Here is a 20,499-nt window from a genome sequence, read left to right as displayed (position 1 = left end):
ACATGTTCAAGAGAAATGTCACAATTCAGGATAAATTCTCCTCTTTCCTGTCTTAGTCCATGATGTATTGACAACTACAGAACAGTAGGAAAAAAACATGTTTTTTTTCATCTTAGGATTTTAATTAATTTTAGGGCCCTTTAGGACTTGCATAAAACGGCAACAGAATCAAAAGTAAACTTACAATGTGTCATTACTGCACTGTTTGTTGTTTAAGAGAGTATTGCTGTAGAAGCTGTGTCCAAATGCTGACAGTAAATGTTAAATATAATGAAAACAGCACAAATCTGATGAATTTTGAGGAAAGTCCATACATTTTCAGCTGAATCAGTAGAGCTACACCAAGCATGTCACAGTGTTAAATTTAAGTACTTCCAAAAGGACAACAATAAGTGCATGTAAACACAAAGATTTTCCCTATAGCAAAAATTACCGTGCAGTCCATCAGCTTTTTATTTGCAATAAGGACAGAACTGAGCATACGTTCTATTTACTCCTTTAATTATTAGTCCTTTCTGGTTTCATAGTGCACATCAGCCCACCCCACGGTTAGTGAATCAGAAGCTGAGGGAAAAAAGCGTTAATGTTTAGCGCACACAACAGATGAAAGCCAAGTATTCCCAAAGGAAACCAAATCTCCTTGGCTACTCGAAGTCCAATGTTCTGCAGTCTGTGGAGTTTTCAGGAGAATGCTTGAGATACAGAAGAGATTAAAAAAACACAGAAAGGGAAGAAAAGCTTTCAAGGATTTTTGTAGGGAGTTCATTTGAGGTCAGACTGAAAACTCTGAAGAACAGAAAGACACAGTGGCATACCCTTATAAAAATAAGGAGCTCACTCCCCAGTCCAGTGGCAAACTTACCATGTTAAAATCTAAAAGATGTTCATCATCATTGGGTATTTCCTTTACATCTGCAAATTCTCCTACACCATTCTCTCCCTTGGCATTTGTATAACACTCTTAGAGTGGATGTGGAGTGTTCAGAGGAAAAAGGAAGGAAAAAAAAAAAGAAGAAAAATTGAGGAACGCCATTATTTACATTGAGCCAAAATAAAAGCATCTTGAATGGTAGTTTTAAAATTCACACTCTTAGGTCAATTAAATTCTGTGCTTGTGGAGGATTCTAGTTTGACATCCTTAAATAGCTCAACGTAGTATCTTACTGAGGCATCATCAAATCTTTCCTGGATAACTAAACTGATACTAATAATAATGCTGCTCAGTTAATGAAAACATCTAGAAAATACAGCACAAAGATGAAAAATTACTCTATTATCAATGGTTCCATACATTTCTCAATTCTGATACTGCACAGTGTTTCAGGTCATTTATATTTCTACACCCACACAAAATATAGTGTAATCTGATACTGACAGAAGCTCAAAAATTGTGAAAGAAAATGGTTGTAACTTCTGTTTTCCAGCATAATCTTCCATATAAAATAATGGCATACATAAGTGTAGATGGATTGCATGCATCAGTGTTCATGTGTATATAACTATCCATACAGGAAACTCCGTATTTGTGAAACAGTAACATTAGATCTAAGCATAAAGCTCTGGTTTTCTTAAGCTTAGTCTAAAAGACAAATTCCTTGGATTATTCAACTTCACACAAATTCTGGCACTGTATTAAGCAGCTCCTGGACTTTTTTTTTTTTTTTTTTTTTTAATTTAAACACTGCTTTCCTCTGATGAAATAAGGCAGTGAAACACTGAGACAATTTATGAGTTCACCAGCAGATGTCAGCAGTAAGACGACACAATTCATTCACAGGAATTAGAGGATTACTCTGCATAAAATACATATTCACAGTTCTGAGTTACTGCATTTGCTATTAGACAGATAGTATCTCTGCAATTACCATCATGAAAAAAAAAAAAAACTTGACAAGAGGACAGTAAATAACTTCACTTTCTAAATACCAAGTATTTTTCCAGTATAAGCCCAGGAGGCAAACCCTGTAGGCATGAACCCTTTCACAGCACAAACACATCTCTACAGCTGGGAGCTCATTAAGCAAAGAAGTTTCTGAAGGTAACCTAAACATGGTTTAGTTGGCTGTACTTTAAGGTGTACTCTAAAAATAATTCAGTAATAATTACTGGCCACTGTAATTCCAGACTATTAAAGAACAAGATCTCTGATAAAAAATTCCTTGCACTGAGCTCTGCAAGCATCAGAGATCCATCAGTTTAGTGTTATTATTTAGACTTCTAGTATTATTTAGCCTTCTTCCCAGAAAAGATAAACTGGCATGTAGCAAAATCCAGAACAAACAAAAAAGCTCTGGATTCTGTTGACAGAATTCCTGGCCTTTGGCCAGCTGTCAGATGTTGCAAATACTTGGGAGGCAACAGAGAGAGCTGGAAACACACCTGCTTTCGCCAGTGAGCTGCTTGCCACCAAGCTGGGCTTAATGCTCAGCGTGGGACCAAAAAACTCCCAGACTGTCACTGTGAATGGTTGCCAGGAGGCAGATCCCTCTGCTTCCCAGCTTGAGAGAAATTCCTCACATTCACCAAATAACTAGCATGTTGTTTATGCAAACCTATAAAAGGCAGTTATGCTTTTACATTCCGGTGAAAATTAGTTGCCTACACGTTGTACACATTGAAACATTCAAAAAATGTCATGAAGTATTTTCAGAGTCAGAGGTTAACACATTCTGTGTAAAGTCAAATTCTGGAATTAAGTGAGTCACAAAATACTATTTTGAAAGCTCTTTCACTTAAGAACTAGTTAGAAGCATGCTGGAGGTTTAACTGCAGATCAAACTCAGGAATCCCAGCTCTCCCTCAGATAATTTATTATAAAAATGCACTTCCTTTTTTTGTGTTTGTTTCTGTTTACATACAAGTGGTAGTACTAACTCATCTGGAACAATTCAAATCCACAACAAAGACCACTTAATTCTAGCCAGGTGCAACAGTGAGTTAGTTCAAGCATGCACGGTTTCTTACCTTCACACTGTGACACAGGAAAAAGGGGAGAATAGAGCGCCTTTTCCCACCAGCACCGCTTTTCCTGGCTGCCACTCATTCTCTGCAGATCAGTATTCAATACAGAAAGCTGTTTAGACAATAATCATGCTTCATTATGCCATAAATAACATACTTACATGAAAAGGAGGAAAGTGATGTGACAGTCAATTTGCTAGGTCGCATAGGTCACACTGTTCAATTTCTAACACTAATGGGAAAGGACTGTCAAACTACAGCCATTACCTGAACTGCTACAGCCAGTACAAACCCATTCAGAGGCTCCTACGTCACAGATTTAGAGCTGTACCAACCCAGAACAAGACCACGAATTCCAGCTTCACACTTCATAATCTCAGTGAGAACACACAGATATCCAAGAGATGAAAAATAAAACAATCTTAGCCAACACGATAAATCATTCAGTGTAAAACAAAACAGAAGAAAGTAAACAAAAACCAGCAAAATTGAAGGTCTGTATTCTGGAAGGGTGAATAAGCAGTAGTATCACTATAAAAGCAATAAGAGAATTAACGTCAGCATGAGGAAAAACTAGTTACAGGAGTTACTAATAAATTAGTTCATGCTAAAAATATTAACTAAAAATGCATAAATACTCTCCCCCACAACATACTGCAGTGTTAACTGAAGTTCACAGGGTCTTTTCTTTGTGAAATACTGAAGGCTTAGTACGTGGGTACTTCCCTAGACTTATGACTTCATCTATGGTAGCTCCATTCCTCCTTATAAAGATGCCAGCTCGTAGCATCCCCTACAGATATTAGGTGGAATTCATACATATGGTAGCAATATTGCTACCAGCTTCTATGAAGTGCTAACAAATGAGTTTCAATGCTGAATATCTATCCAGTTCCCTCCTCTGTAACTCTGAGAACATCTAAGCATGGAAAATTATGGAGCCTCTTTTTCATAGAATCACAGATTCACTGAGGTTGGAAAAGAGATCCAAGATCATTGTCTACCTACGACCAATATTTCCTTACTTTTTGTTCCTCTTTAATCTACTGCAGAATTATGAAGCCATAGAACCTGAACTTACAAATTGCTATTTCTCAAAAAATGGAAGCCTTTCTCAAAGCAACTCAGAGTGCCATAATGACAGCATCTTCCAGATGAAACTCTTTTCCCCATGAAACTCTCCTGCAACAGATACTGAAATGATCATGCTTTTTCCTATCACAACACTCCCCTTTCAAAGTAAACCTCCAAAAGCAAGAACTCCAACTCTAAAAAAAGGATTTCTGAGGAAATAAAGCCATAGTAAAAAATAAAATAAAATAAAATAAAGCCAAAGAAGCCCAAGGGCTTTTGAAGCAGAATTTAACAGAAAATACACACAGGTAGAAATAAACGGAATCAGAAAAATAAAATCATCACTCTGCTGCTGACTACAGACAGAGGTATCTAAACTCCACCAGCACTACGCTTTATTAACTTCAGAGCCGCTCATCCTGCTGATGTCACACCTGCACTCCTATCTCCGTGTGATGTGCTGGGTGAAGCACAGCAGGTTACAAACAAAGCCAGCTTGAGGCTGGCAGGGTTTAATGAGCGACGGCTTCCTTGCTTCCTGGGCTGAGCCACCATCAGAGCCGACATGTCTGCGTCAGGAAGACAGCTCAGTGACTGCTGCTGGCCAGCTCTGCTCCCCATCCTGCCAGCCTTCCCCAGTATCGCAAGTGCGAGAGGAAAGAGGGAAGAGAAGCAGCCCAGCAGGGCAACAGCTTAAGCTCTGACCTGGTGCTCCTGGCCCTGCGATGATCCTCATGGAATGACTTACTTCTAAACCAGCTTTAAGGTCTGATGTCTAAAACTAAGGGATATTTGTTGAAAGATCTGCTACCAATACTAAATCCAGCCAGGGTTTGTCTTCAGGAGAGGATGGGGGGCAGAAGCTGCTGTCCATACATTCACTGAAGAAAACCATTTCTTCCTTTAATTGTTTAGATGTTTAATACAATTGCAGTTTGTCAGTAAATAAAAAACACAATTTAGTATTTTTCTTTTAAAACTGCATTTTCAGCTTATACCTCCCCTTTCTTGTACACACACTTCCAGTGTTTTATGAAAACTTGTTTTAAATTTTCCAGTCGCACATCTGAACAGCTGTTATTCTCAAACTGTACTAGCATTAGACATTGCAAGGGGCAGATTTCCTCTCTAAAATCATTCATATTATTTTACTTTTCTCTTAAACAGAGCTCAAAGCTAACAAGGCAAAACCATGTGCAACGCCTGCTTCTCTCCCAGCCTTGCTGCAGGTCTGGGAGAAGACTGATAGTTTCTTTTTTTGCATTTTACAGCTAGAAAACTGAGGCTTTCCTTAGAGCCTCTGGCTAAAGATATGGAGAATCACTTGAGGACTTCAGAATCCACAAAATGACTACAACATTGCTGTTGTGCAATGTTCACCTGTCCCCAGATCCTGGCCAAGTCAGTCAGAATTTTCTACTAATTTCAGTAACTAGGGTCAGAATTGCAGTTACATATAAAAACTAAAACTTCAATTATTTTCTGTGTTTCCATTTCTGTCCCTCATTCGCTTCTCCATACAACAGCGGAATAAAATCCTGTTAATGTTTGCTATTGTTTGCATAATAGCATGAAAGAAGAATAAAACAGCTCCAAAACTTTAACCAGCATTTATATACCCTTCCTTGGCAACCTGCTGACATTTGCTCCTTCCAACATCATTTTATGTCTGTCTGAAATAAAACTTCTGAGGAAGTTCACACAGCAGCAGGGCTATCCACTTAAGTCTTTCATCTAAAATTTCAAATGAAACCTCTGGTTTCTGGAACATCAGTACAAATACTTTCTATAGAAATAAAAATATTCTTTTTTTTTTCCTTCTAAAAATTCTCAAGCTGTTTCAAAGATCTAATTACAGTGAAACAACTCTGCAGTTCAACCAATGCAGCAAACATGGAAGATTTTGCGAATGTAAATAGCTAATGGCCACTTTGCAGAGCTAGCATCATGATGCAAGTGCAATCTAGTGTTTTCTAAGGGTACAAGTGAGCAAAAGAGAAAATGGTAAAAAGACTGTTTCCTGCCCCATCAATGCCATTTTCTTCAGCAGATGAGGTATTCCTCACCTCTCCCATTCACATATCTATTTGAAATAAGGCAGCTACGGAAGATTACTGTTCTACACAGCTTTACTGTATGGCTGCTCTCCTTCCAAAACTGCCATGGAGAGTAATTAATGATCGTCCAGCAATAAACCTGCTTCTGTCACGTCTGAAATACAAGGTTTCATTACACAAGTGATAAACTATAAAGGCAGATGGAAAAGCCAAGTAACAAAATGTAGGAGAGACTCTGGGGAATGTGGCATAGATTTCTTCCTCCCTTTTATGCATATAGAAGTTATAAAATGGAAATTCCTGCTGACAATTTAAAAGACAACCACTAAGCCAAAAATAGTTGTTTTGGATTCCCCCCCCAAAAAAAAAACAACAAAAGAACAACCATCTCAGAGCTGGGGTTTACAGTTTAAAGGGCCATCTAGCTCAAGTCTTTGAAACAAAGGCAAGCTGCCTTGTCTTACTCTTCAATGGTACTTCAAACCTCAGAGCTTTTTAAAAGAGAAAGCTTTGCTAATCACTTTGTCCATCACATCACCTCCTTCTTCCCCCCCATCCTTTTTGTTCCCCTATACATGCAATAAGCATTTTCAGTCCCTTCTATCTTTGCTTTATGCAACTGTAACAACTGTCAAAATTCTCTCCTTTACCTCAACAGATATTTTTCTCCTACAGTGCCAACTCTGTACATGAAGTTGCTTTCTCCATCTCTTCTATTTACAGATGTGAGAAACAGCATATATAGCAGCTTTCCAGATCAAATAGTAAGACTGAGACCAAGATGAGATGGAACACACTTGGTTTTTGTCTGTTAAAACTTTGACCTTTCCAAGCACTGTGTATATTTAGTTTTGTTAATTATTTCCATATTTCTGGTTAAAGGTTGCAATTGAAGTTAGTAGAACACTGATTCTAACCACAAATCTAACAGTGTTCAGCTCCATGTAAATAAAATATTTTGCCCAAGTACAGAAATATTACTGCCAATTATCTGAAATTCTTTTTAATAGGCCACTGTAAGACCACTGTAGAAGAAGGAAAAATACAGGTAGCTAAGACTTCTTTGACTACATTTTTTTTTTACGAATACAGATGGAAAATCACACAGATATAATTTAACCTGCTGTTACAAAAATCAACACAAACACTGTATGTGTTTTTGCATTCTTCCCAGCATTTTTATCCATCTACTTTCCACAATTTTTTTTTTTTAATTTTATCAGTGCAAAAACATGACTCGCAAATTTAATTTATCCAATTCTCTGCCTCTCTCTTCAAGACCTCTAGGCAATGAAGATTTGCAAACCATGATGTCTAAGCTCACGAAATGTCTCAAACACAGGGCATTTTCATATACATAAATATATACAACATGAAACAAGTGAGCTGACAAACACAAATAATTTAGAAGTCACAGCAGCAATGAACCTATGGAGTCCCATTCCAAAAGATGAGATTCAAATTATACTTCATCAGCTACTCTTGGAACATACATCTGGCTGTAGTAGTTACAAAGGAAGCCAAGTCTAAGCTGTATATTCTTAAAGCCTGTCAGTCACCTCATTTTGAAGTATCACTGAAAACACACCTGTAAGGGAACTCACGAGGTCATCATCTCTAGTTTTGCAGAGCCAGAATCAACTACAGTGCACTACTCTTAACAGACATTTGCCTACACTCCAAGTCTCTTCAAGACAGTATTTCTATTGCTTCCCTAAAGTAATTAAACCTTAGAGAAAGCTCATTTACTTGTTAGAATTCTTTTCCTGCAATCTCCCCCTTGCTGTAAGGCCATCACATCCACTTCCTTTGTGTACAGCAGAGTTTACAGAACAAACACAACTCTTTCCTTATCTTCTGTCACTGCATTCTTCTTCAAGTTTCTGTTTTTTTGAGATGAAACCTCCTCAGTTCCACCACTCTATTTTCACAATAGTGATCTTTGGGCTGCACTTTTCAAGTCACCTTCTTTCAAGAAAGATGACCAGCACCAGGCACAGTGCTCCAGCTTGCCAGTTCCAGCTGCAGAGCAGCAATTACTTCCCCTCCTACAGAAGGAGGCTCTTACTTACAGTGTTGTCTTCTGCAAAATGTGGCATTGCCAATTTATGCTCAGCTTCTATCTACTTGAAGGTGCTTTTCTGTTTAGTAAGATTTCCTTGTCAGTCACTCCTCACATGGTGCTTGTGAAAAAATTATTTTTTCTTCAAAAGTTTGTATTTGTTGGTGCTGGATTGCATTTTATTTCTCTCATTCAACAATCTTTTGATTCCAATCCTGCTTTCTGGTGTAACTAGACCGTCTGGTTTGAATCATTAGAGATTTTCAGAAGCATATTTTCTACGCCCCAGACCACAAAATTAACAATCTCCCTCGCCAGTTGGAAATACCTTCAGTGTAACAGAAAGCCTTTAAAAGATGAAAACATGCTTGACTTTCATGTATTTTCTGCCTTCTGTGTGTTCTCAAGTAAGTATTCTTCTAGACTATCTTTAAATTAGCTACTTCTCCTCTTAGTATTCAGGCTAGGACAAGCTGAAACAATGTAATTTATTTGTATTTTTCCTTCCCTTAGTAAATTCACCAACAACTCAAACCATGGATGACACAAATACATTAAACAGGACCTCTCTGACATTACCTTCTCATAGTTTCCTGTACTTGTATACAGTGCCTCTCAGAAAAATCCCTCTTTGGTTATTTTTCCTGTTTCTGATTTACTCGTAGAACTTTCAGATAGAGCAAACCTTTACCCTACTGGCTTTCTATCTTCTTTTTTTACCTCAGAACTTTTATACAGACATTTTCAGCTCCACCTTTTCCCTCTACTACAAGACAATTTCATCTTTCAAAATCTCAAAAAATTACGTCTTATTAATTAGAAAGTTAGAGCTTAGAGTTGTCATCATCTGCCCCAATTAGCACATATCAAGAACTACCAGGACCAGCCCTTCTCAGGTAGCCTCACAATGACTAACCCTTTTAAAATGAAATACCTTGCTTTGTACATGGATGACAGTATGTTCTTGAATGGATTTTTTTCCTCCACTTAATTCTCCTGGTTTTAAGGCATAAAACAGACCTTCTTTATTTTCTCTCTCTTACAACTACCTTGAGGCAACTGCAGGTTGTCCATACACTATTAACCTCAGAATCAATGTAAGTCACCCCTCCTCCTTTTCTCTTTTGCCAGTCCTTCCTAAGGAAGTTAAATACGAGTGTCTGACATTACTCCAGTCAAAAAGTAGCTCACACATCTCAGAGGCCAACTAAGTCACGAGATCCACGAGCACTGACATGATTTTGCTAATCAAATTCCCTCACCCCACGGGCACCTGTTAGCAAGTTTAGACCTCAGAAGTATAGTTACCATCCCAACAGAACCCACAAGTTCATTATGAGTATGATAAGCATTCTTAGGGCTCACCTACTAAATCAGAGCCCATGTAACATGTACTGATACGAGTTTCAGTGTTATTAAAGTCAGGCACCATTAACAGGGCATACTTACCCATAACTCCACAGCTAAATGGTAAGAGCATTTATCCGAAAGAACATGGACTGTACCTGTGTCTTCTTTTTTTTTTTTTTTTTAATTAAATCTTAAGACTAGATATGTAATTCAATTTTAAAGAACTTCAGTGTGAGCTATTGGCACACTCCTGCTGTAAAACATGCTATAATCCTGAATGGAGTGCTAAATAAAGTAAGAGGGAGGAAACTCAGCCAGATTCTTTTACATTCTTGTAAATAGGAGGTATTGAAAGACGTGTTTACACATGTACATAATACAGGTTTATGTGATGCAAAACCAATTCATCCACCATTACATCATGATCTACATTAGTATTTTCAAGTTCATTACTTAGGCAAAACACTGGAGATACTCGTATCTCAGAATACAACTCAAACATTGTTAGATAACAATGAGTTAAACAACACATTTAAATTTTATCATAAGTCAATAAAGTCTCATTTAAAAAATCCTTTAGAAATACTGACTGCTGCTAAGCATACACTCCCCTGCATATGTGTGGGGTGTCAAGAAGGAATGTCTCTCCTAAATGATTTTAGTTATACATTTTTTTTTATATTGATTTTAACACTGATGAAAATACTACTACTCCTAACAAGAAACAAGTTCAAACAGTCTAACTGTATGACACTTGCACCCTTGCACACAAAATAATCATCATCTTTACTAAAGCTTGCTGCATAACCAATATATTAGAATCTGTTGTCTTACTGCTTGAAAACTTTTACATATAGACTTAACTCCAATAAATTTAAATGTGCTCTGAAGTTAAAAAGCCAATTACCATCAGATGCATTAACTGCTCTTAGACAAGCCCAGAATGCGTGTGCATTCTCTTGAGACACACTATATTTAGGAAGGCTAGCTGACCCAATCTTTCTGAGTTTAAGTTGTAATCAGGCTCGAGTCTCCTAGGAAGAGCTTAATTTCAAACCAAATTGGAGTCTAGACTGCCAAAAGTACATGACCTGAGAATGGGAAGCAGTTAGCTTTACTCTTGTGACAGAGAGTATAAGGAAAATAGAATACTAGAAATTTCTGAGCAGTAATTGGTACCAGTGCTTTTTTCAAGGCTTGTAGCTATCATAAACTTTGAAACTACTATAAATTTATAGCAGGCACATACTACTTTCTTGTATGGGTAAGTCACTGAAAAGAGCAAATCATCCTCATGGAGCGCTGAACTTCAAGAAAAGAGATCTGTAAAGGGGCTGGAAGGAAATTCTCTCTCCTGCTATCACCATTTATTCATTTATTACGTTCTACCCTATGATAAAGCTAGACAGAATCTGTTATGCCTGGTTAAAGGTAATTTCCAGAATCTCCTCTGACTTACAGCCTTGGTCTATTCATTTTATTGGTGACTTTAATCACAAGGCCTGGCACAAAAGAAAATCCCCAGACTCTGGAGAAGCAGGAAGCCACAATTATTTGATTCTGTTGCACAAGCAGCAGACAACAACTTACTGAAGAGAACAGAAGCAGTAATAGTAATTAATTCACAGGGGAATGAGAGGAGCAATAAATGAGGAAGAAAAATAAGGAACTTTTTCATTCAACACAAAATTTTGCTTCAGTTTTATCAAGAAAATGGTTAGCCTCCCCCATATATGATTTAGTGTTTCAAACTTGTAACTAAAGAGTATACAATCAGCACAACACCAGCTGATTAGAGTCGTTCAATTAAAAGCAAAGAATTCCTTCCTAAAGGAGATACTACAACTGCCAGGTATGCAGAGGAAGAAACTGAAAAGACCACCTAAGATTCACCTTGTAACTATCCATGCAATTTCTTTTGCAAATATTGCAGATCAAGGATTTTTTTCCTTCAAGAGCAGAGGGAGCTAACAGCAAGAAAAGCTTGGCTACCTATAGCTGGAAGGATATTTTGCTTTAAATCTTTACTTACCTATGGCTACAATTAACTGAGTGAAAACTCTGAGCTTAACTCATACTGAGGCTTACTTGCAATGCTGCAGTAGCAACGTACATTTTGCATCCGTGTTTTACTTCATTTCATGTCTAATGCTGACAAGAGAACACTTCATCTTCCAGGCATCACCCCTTTTCCAGAAATATTTCTGTGCCTAAGTTGACATGCAATAGTTCAGCTCCACAATCTTCTACTTGGAAACAGTAAAACTCATACTGACATTCATATTGAGAAGACTGACTTCAGATCTTCCTCTTCGTATTTTAAAATAGGCATGAATTAAACCAGTAATATTTCACTACTCAAAATTAATGCACGCTTTAACATATTATATGTAAATCATAAACTAAAAGCTTAATATGAACAGATTCTAAAGTGTACACAATGAGTATACACATGCACGTATTTCCAAAGCTATGCAAGACGACACTAATGCCTGAAAATGGTTAATATTTCACAGAACCATAGAACGATTAAGGTTCAAAAGGACCTCCGGAAGTCATTATGTCCAACCTCCTTGCTCAAGCAGAGTCACCAAGTTTGATCAGGACTGTGTCCAGATAGCTTCCAAGTATCTCTAAGGGAGGAGACTCCACAACTCTTTATGACAACCTGTGCCAGTGCTATGCCACTCTCACAGTAAAAAACAAACAAAGAACAGTTTCCTGATGTTCAGGTAGAACTCTTGTGTTTCTATAGAATATATTTTTCTAGAGAGCTATACAACTACAATCATTTAAATGGAACTGTCACATGACAAATTGCTGGTTACCAGCTGTTAGCTGCAAATTCCATACTTTTGCACATCCACGTACCTCTTCAAGCTCTCCTGAAGAAACAGGATTATCTTCATAAGTGGGGAAATGGCATCCTGCTTTACAACTGCAAAACCTGCTAGTCTCCTCTCGCGGCTCCACTATTCTGCAGTTTACTTTAGAGCTCTCCATTACCCTCCCATCTAGGGATTCTTTCATACTGCATTCTAAACATGGATCTTGGTTTCCTACTGGTAACATCCCAGCAGACTCTTCTTGGGAATCAAGTGATGTTTGTGCACTCTTCTCCATTCCAGACTTTTTTAATCTGGGAAGAAATTTTCCAGATTCGAGCTCTGATTTTCCATAATAATGCCCTTCTTTTTCTGCATCTTCTTCCAGAGGTTTGAGATCTGCTTGTGGATCCTCAAACACATCTACTTGAGAAGGGACAGCAATACTTCCCTCATCTTTTTCTGACTCAAATTCCGACTCACTTCCACCACCTGGAGAAAGTTCAGATGCAGAAATTGGGCGAAAGTGAGTCCTTGGAGAAATCCTTATAGCCCTGTATTGCGTTCGATCAACACCACATATCCTGGGATGTAAAACCTCACTGTCTGAATCAGAGCACAAAATTGACTTAGGTTTAAAGCTAGGGCTGAAAGATGCAATTCCTTCTGGCTCAAATGAGCACTCTACATGAAGAACTTGAGAAAATGGATTGTTCAGGTCAAAGGAAGAGAATGAGTATTCAAGCCCTGGTTCTTCAACTTGAAAGTTACCACAAGCTCCCAGTAAGTCTTCATGGAAGATAAAAGAAAAACCCTTATTTAATCCATTATCTCCACTCTTTGATTGATCGCTCTGTTCAAATGACACAAATGGCCTCCATAACTGCCTATGACCAGGGGCAAAGCTATTACCTGGAGTCATAAAAACATCTGTACCAGCAATTGTCACTACATCAGAAGCTGCACATTGCAATAAGCTCCCTTTTGAGTGACTAGGTGGCACCACTGCCCATTCTCCATCACTGTTAAATGTTTTCAGCTCCCCATACACACCACCAAGTATAAATGAGTTTTCTTTATCTTGGTTAACATCCCAAGGTTTTGATGGTGTAGTGTAGTCACCACCATCTACTTTTGATAAATCATTTGAGACAAACGCTCTCTTCTCTAAATTCTCTTTTTGACCTTCCCAAAGGTGATACTCTGATCTCTGCACTGCTTTATTGGGCTCCTGGAGGGTTTCAACTTTTGCTTCTGTATCCAAACAGCAGCAATAGTTATTTACATCAGGTGAAAACAATTCATCTTCTATTCCTTCTATTTCTAACATTGCTGCAGAATTTCTGTCTGTCATATTTGTCCAAATATCTTTAATAACCCCTGAGCTGTAGCCATCTCCATGTGGACTGCTTGCACTACACCCCTGTGTAGTTTCAAAGTCTTTACTTTCTGCTTTTTGTTCTAGCTGAATACCACAGACAGATTCTAGCTTAGATTTTTTTTTGAAAATCAAAGCGGGCATTTCTCCTAAAGTTCTAGCTTGTTGCTGGCAGGTTTCTTCTGGCAAAAAGTCTAGAATTTCTTCATCTACATAACCTGAAGACACTCTAGGAACTACATAATTAATATCTTCTGCATTAAATTGCGTGGATTCTTCATATGGAATATTTAAAGTCTCATTGTCTGAACGTGTTTCTTCTGAGTGTGACCATGGACTACAAGTTCTTGTTGAAAGATTGGAACAGTGTTCATTTTCATCGAAGGCACTATTTTTGGTCCATATTAGCAACCTAGACTGTGTTTTCCCAAGAATATTAGCAGTGCTACTAGAATCTGCATTTTCATTTCCCAAGTTGAGTGTTTCAAAAGAAAACGGTAAAACAGAGTTACTGCATTGCACTTCAAACACTGAAAAACAAGAGTTTATACCAGACCCTTCATTAATATCTGAAAAGAGCTCTTGATTGCCAGCAAGCATATGTGAATTAAGCATTGTGCTGTCTAAGATGGGGGAGAATCTGATAGGAGAATCTCCTCCAAAACTTTCTCCATCTGCATCGCCAGAACTAGAAGATGAACAGCACTCCCAAAATTGAGCTAAATTACTAAGGTCTTGCAAGAACCACCCTTCAGCACCAACAGAGCTGGTTGAATCTGTCCATATTGCACTTTCCCCTTGCAACTCCATTCCATCTAACACTATGCAACATTCTGCCTCAAAATCATTTTTTTCTTTACTCTTCTGTCGAATCATATTTAAAATCCGACTCTCCCCTTGCATCGCATCTGAGGCACCAGGATCCAACATGGATTGATCAATATCCACTTCATAGAAGTGTGTTAGTTCTGACAGATGAACATCATCTAAATATTTGTCGTCCTCTGGTTGAGAACAAACTGAGGTCCCAGCGAGGTCAATATCCTCATTTAGAACTGCAGGCATTTCTACAAAGTGACCATCGATGAAAGTACCTGCTGCGAGGTATGTTTTATGAACATTATTGTTGCTAATACAAAGACCATGCACTGATTCAGACAACTCTTCTACAGCCTCTGATGTTATGCCACATATATCTTCTCTGTTGCGGTACGTAGTCTCCAGCTTGCTTTTTCTGCTAAGAGGAACAAAGTACTCTGTAATGGGCTCAGTATACCACAAGGGTTCTTCTTTATATTCCTTTTCATTTCTGCTGTCTATGTACAAATCTTTTCCATCATTACCGCCAGCTTCTTTTCTTCCAATTTCTTTTAATGGCCTTTTACCTCTTTTGCACAGCTGTTTGATGGACCCGCTGCTGCTGCTGCTACTGCTTCCACTGTGGACTTTCCTATCGGCCTTTTCACCAGATTTCACTGCAAGCCTGCTTTGCCCATTACGCCCTTTTTTATTTCGCACCTCTCTTGTTTTGTGTCTTACTTTAATGCATTTCACCGATGCCTTGTATTCACCTTGATTACCACTAGAACTTGAGCCAGCCTCACTGGATCCAGATGACCAGGAGCGAGGACGCATCTTTCCCTCAGACTTATGTCGGACTTGTTTTTTATACAAAACAGGCTTATCTTCAACAGCGTTGTTACTAAACTTGTTTTCTTTCTCATTTTTACTTTTCTTCTGCTGGGTTCTTTCGTGTACAGCGGCAGGTACTTTATTACTTCTGTCTTTAGTTACTTCACTTTCACTATTGCAGTCCTTTGGAGAAGATGTATCTGTGCTAGTTGGTGGAGCAGTGGATGAAGATGAGGAGCTAGAGTAAGAGCATACTTTGGATTTATTCCATACGGTCATAATTTCCTGCAGGCAAACTGGCTTTTCAGAAAGAGGAGGAAATGCTTCATAGTACCTAAAAGTAACATAAAAAGGTGACATTTGTATCTTAGAACTTCTGACAGGCATTAAAATTAGAAAGCATTACTAAAAACGCATCAAAACACTGCCTATCTACTTGTCAAAAAAAGCCTAGTTTGTTCTATTTATACACACACCATTCACTGCCCTGCTTATCTGAATGATAACAAAAGGGAGATTAAGATAAGCTTATATTTATATACTCATGCATGTTTTAAAAGATACTACAAAGTAAAGCTCCTATTTTTAGAAAGTAGTAAACTTCACTGTAGATAGAAATTGTCATTGCTTAAAATAGTGAAGGCCTGATCCCAAATTTATTAGATATTGAAGCTATTTAATAGCTATCTTAAAAGTGTTCAACTTAAAAATACAAATGAGGAAGTCCTCATTTTCAGTCAATTCAGTTCTGAATTTCAGTTGTCCACTGTTAACTCTACACTGTAAAACACGGAGTGTTAACTTCTACATAGTTTGTTCTTCCACTTATAAAAAACGTCGCCAAAAAAAAAATCGAACATCAACATGCAAAGGAAACCAACATGTCCCAACTTCTAGAAGAATAAAATAAAAAAAAGCCTTAGCTACTGAAAAAAAAAAAAAAAAAAAAAAAAAAGAAGGTATTGCCTTACAGTAGTATAACGTGTACCAGCTCTGTCCAACAAGGACAAGATTGAAGCAGCCTATGTTTGACAATAAATACATTTATGCAGATTCTCATGTACGCTCCAATGAAAACCTTTTCAAAAACATACAAAAGTCAGTTAAGTTAAATGTGAGTTAACAGAATCAGCTTCCTGAAGAAGTATTGTTCATTTAGCAATATTTCCATAGACTTTTGCAAGCATGGCTAAGAAGATGGAGAAAGCAGTATCTCCAAGAAAAATCAACCACAAAGATCCTGGATACTCCAGTAACTGGGTACTTGCTATCCAATAGGTCACTTTGGTTATGAAGAGATTAAGGATTATGAAGAGTTTCAGTTTTCCATTTCTGCAACAGAAGTTCAGAAGATGGAAAACTCATTCTCTTCTTGCAATTTGTCAATCCAGGCTGTTTTAAGGGCTTTTAATTCTTCTAGCTGACTTGGTTTCAAGGAGACTAAAATACAGTATTGGTCTGAGTTCAGCTTATAGTCAAAAGCAGGAAAAAGAAAGCAATCAGGACTTGCTTATACTTTATCTAAGATGAACAAAAGAAGATGGCAGATAAAAAAACAAAGATTGCGTAATATCCACAAAGCTTCAAATTTACCACTAAAAACTTCATTGTTTTAAAATACGAATATAGAAGGAGAAGAGAGCAGTTATGAGATAGATTAATAAAATATGATTAAGTTAATAGTAATAATAAATGCATACATTTCTACTTGATCCTTTGCTGTGGGAGATAAATCAGCCTCAGGAGACAATGAGCCTTCTAACTTTTTGTGAATCTTCTCCTCTGTTTTGGAAGAAAATTCCAAATGCTTAACAGGAAAGTTCAAAAAGCCAATGCATTTTATACCAGTACTAAACAAAAAGCACCAGGACATACATCTGTAATAGCAGTACGTTTTCATAAAATACTGTAAAGTAACAAAGCAATTTATAGTCTGAGCATTAGGCATACAGAAGATACAAGTTATTACCAAAGATTCAAGATTTCCACCATTGTCTTGCTGGCCTGGCAAATTTCACCAAACTGCTAGCAGTTGCAGGCCATCTTGTGGTTAGCAATGCCCCCATCAGGACATTTCTTAGTGAGATTTTAGTTAGTTCATATTCGAATCCTACCCTCATCATACATTACTACATACAAAAAACAAGCAAACCAAAACCCAACAGTTTAACTGAACATTTTTATGAACAACTGCATGTCACCAAAAGGAAGCATCCTTGCAGTAGTCACTGTGTTTCGGGAGCATATGAAGGCATACTTCCTAAGCAAAAAACTCTGATTTTTAATTCTTTACATTAAAATGTATAAAATATAAATTAAAAAAAAAAAGACAAAAGAAGCTGTGAAATGCACACAAATGTTACTTATTTTTTTCTGAATAAATGGTCAGCACCATTTTGACTCAGCAAGGAAGCATCACAACACAGTTCTATTCAATACTGAGAGACAAATGATTAGTGTTTAAAAGCAGAAAAATGAATTGAAACAGCTAAAATCATTCTTTAAGCAGACAAATACTTATTCTTTATTGTTCATTTTACTGTAAGGTGTCAGAGGGTGCTGCTGTGTGCCTGAACAAACATTTATATGCAAAGAATTCAAACTGTAGTAATGGCAATTTTATATCATGCCATATGCTTTAGAACATAAAGCCCCCATTACTACTCCCCTAAAGGCCAGGAACTTCAAGCACACCTCCATTACACTTATTTGAATGACTGTCACAGAACAGCTAGCACAGAGTAATTTGAGGCTGATCTATTCCTTGCAAATATCAATATACAAAAGGAACAGAATCAAGCCTGATTTATTTTCATTTCTTTTGACAAGAAAAGAAAACAACGAATATGGAGTATTTACTTAAAAAAAAAAAGAAGTGTTCTTTTCCCAAGGAAAATGCTATTCACGAATGGCTTATTCTTAGGCAGACAAAGCATACTAGTGTATGATTGTTGGAACTGTTTGCAATTCTTTGAACGAAATTATTGTTTATTTTTAAATTGTGTGGCCTAAATGAAAAATTACATGTACAGTTAATACAACACATATAACCTGTGAAGTTTGAGGGTTTATTTCTTACCTTGCTTACTCTGAAGGTCTTTCAGTTTGGAGCAAAGCTCCTCCACTAAAGTTTCAATCCCAGAGCTCTGCACAATAAACACCACCACAGAAGCAAAAAAAGGAAGAAAAACAGAAAAACAGAACGCTTAGCAAAAAGGATATTCATTTTACATAAAGACAACAAAATACAGTAAACATGCCTTGGCAGCCATTTTCTTTTCACATGGTAACTAAATTATTCCCCATGTTTAAATCCATTCCTCTAAGTAAATTCATTAGAGGTAAATCCCACAAAATGAGAAATTCACACTAAGGTTTCAAGCCACAAGCATTACCCAAGGCTTTCTCACATTTAACTGCATTGTATCACTTGGTTTGGCTGAATGTCTCAGGATAAAATCCAAGAATCAGCCCATCTCTAAGATGCATTTCAGAAAGCTAAGTCTGAGCCCTTTTGCTGCTCACTTTATACCTGTGAGGAAGGGACTGCTGAAGAGGATGAAGAAAATCAGGTGAAGGTGAAAAGTAGAAGAGTACAAAAGGACAGGTGGTATGGAGGATACATGCAACACATATCCCACTGCTATATCAGTTTGCAATGCCTAATTTTATTTTTTTTTTTAAACATCGTGTTGTTTGCTTAGAAGAGCAGAGGGAAAAATAAACAGCTTATTCACCTTCCCTTATAAGCCTCTATTTGCTCCTTTCTTCCTCCGCATAAGCCTTCTTTACACTCAAATTTCCTTTTAAATCCCATTTCAATGTTATTTACACATGCATTTGTTCTGCATTTTCAATCTGCCTAGACTTGTGAGCAGCTCTAGATCAAACAACAGTACCAGAACAGCAAAATGCTGGAAGATAAACATGCATAAAGCAGAACAGTACGCTGCCAACGTCCCATAGGAGAAAACACCGTGCTGTTCTAACAGAATGAAACTTGGATGCCAGTCAGTGAAATACTGAACACTAACTAACCTGCGGCCTGAAATGACAATTTCTTGTGGAAGAAAAGCTAGGTGAGGTGAGTATTTTGGTACTCAGGGGTCACCTTTGGTGATTGCACTTTTCGTAACTGCAAACACAAGGTTGGAACCACAGCAAAAAGGAGCACCGTGCAACACGTGAGGAAGATGTGGGAAGCCACCTTCACATCACCCTACAGCTGGAAGTGGTAAACACAGAGCACTGGGCAGCTTCTTCTACCCTATGCATAGATTCCATAATAACAGCTCCATCTTTTCCCCAACCCGCTTGGACATTCTGAGACTTGTACAAAGCTCCTGTGGAATTACCTCACCTTCTGAGTTTGACATGTCTTGTGCACTCACACTGAGTGAAAATGCATGCTCTCCAAAGGTAACGTGAATCCCACGTCACGGTAAAGAAATGCATTCAAAGTTTAAGATTTGCTGTGTCACTATGGTGGCAAATTTTGTTTTCCCATAATACAAGAGCTCCTCCTTTCTCCTCTGGCTACTGGCTAGAAATTGCTGAGAAATGTGAACGTATGACATTAAAGCACAAGTAAACCTTATGAAAAAGGAAATACTAAATTATACAGTGAACCAGCTTGTTTAAACCAGTGTCAGAAACATGCCCTTGAAAAATCATATACTGAAACAATGACGTACACACTAACTTCTAAACTTTAATTATTTGCAGTCAAGTGAGAAAGCAATTTTCTGTTCCTATCGGCACTGCTGCACTGAAGTACTAAATATGAAACTTTATGCCACGTAATTAACTGAGGATGACTTAGCAGTACTAAACATCAGAAAGTATCTCCTACATCAATAAATTTACTAACATAAATTATATCATTTAGAAACAACCAAGCAGCACAGTAAAAGGGACAAACCTACATAGCTGTAAGAATTGTCAATTTATACCTTTACCTCTTTTGACCCCCCCCTTCCTCCCCGCAAAAGGGCAACAGAGGAGGAGCTGGCCCTGTTTTTGCTTAGCTCTCAGAACTGTCTAACTGAATCGGCACCTGTAGCAAATACTCAAAATCTAAGCAACATAAGTTAAGGAAGTGAATCTGCACAATCACATCAAAACAAAAACAAAAAATCAACCCAGAACAGCAACAAAATG

At 37.6% G+C, this 20,499-nt stretch overlaps 1 protein-coding gene across 7 annotated transcripts in view; it reads right to left on the bottom strand.

The window, feature by feature from the left end:
• Positions 1-20,499, bottom strand: part of KIAA0232 (KIAA0232 ortholog) — a 65,410-nt gene that overhangs the window by 2,726 nt on the left and 42,185 nt on the right. For 5 of the 7 annotated variants that reach the window (XR_014883227.1, XM_085223514.1, XM_085223519.1 and 2 more), the window contains exons 4-8: positions 18,419-18,485; positions 17,040-17,121; positions 12,376-15,673; positions 2,965-3,073; positions 863-960 (exon numbers count right to left, since the gene is read on the bottom strand). Coding sequence is in view for 6 of the 7 variants with exons in the window: in XM_085223514.1 (XP_085079640.1) it covers positions 863-960; positions 2,965-3,073; positions 12,376-15,673; positions 17,040-17,121; positions 18,419-18,485 (3,654 nt within the window). In the remaining variant the exon portion in view is untranslated. The remainder of the gene's footprint in view (positions 1-862; positions 961-2,964; positions 3,074-12,375; positions 15,674-17,039; positions 17,122-18,418; positions 18,486-20,499) is intronic. The other 2 variants (XM_085223518.1, XM_085223516.1) reach the window with 1 other exon arrangement.

This window comes from Meleagris gallopavo, chromosome 4 (genome assembly GCF_905368555.1).
Source record: "Meleagris gallopavo chromosome 4, MGAL_WU_HG_1.1, whole genome shotgun sequence".
NCBI lineage: Eukaryota > Metazoa > Chordata > Aves > Galliformes > Phasianidae > Meleagris > Meleagris gallopavo.
This window is presented reverse-complemented; position numbering and strand designations above follow the sequence as displayed.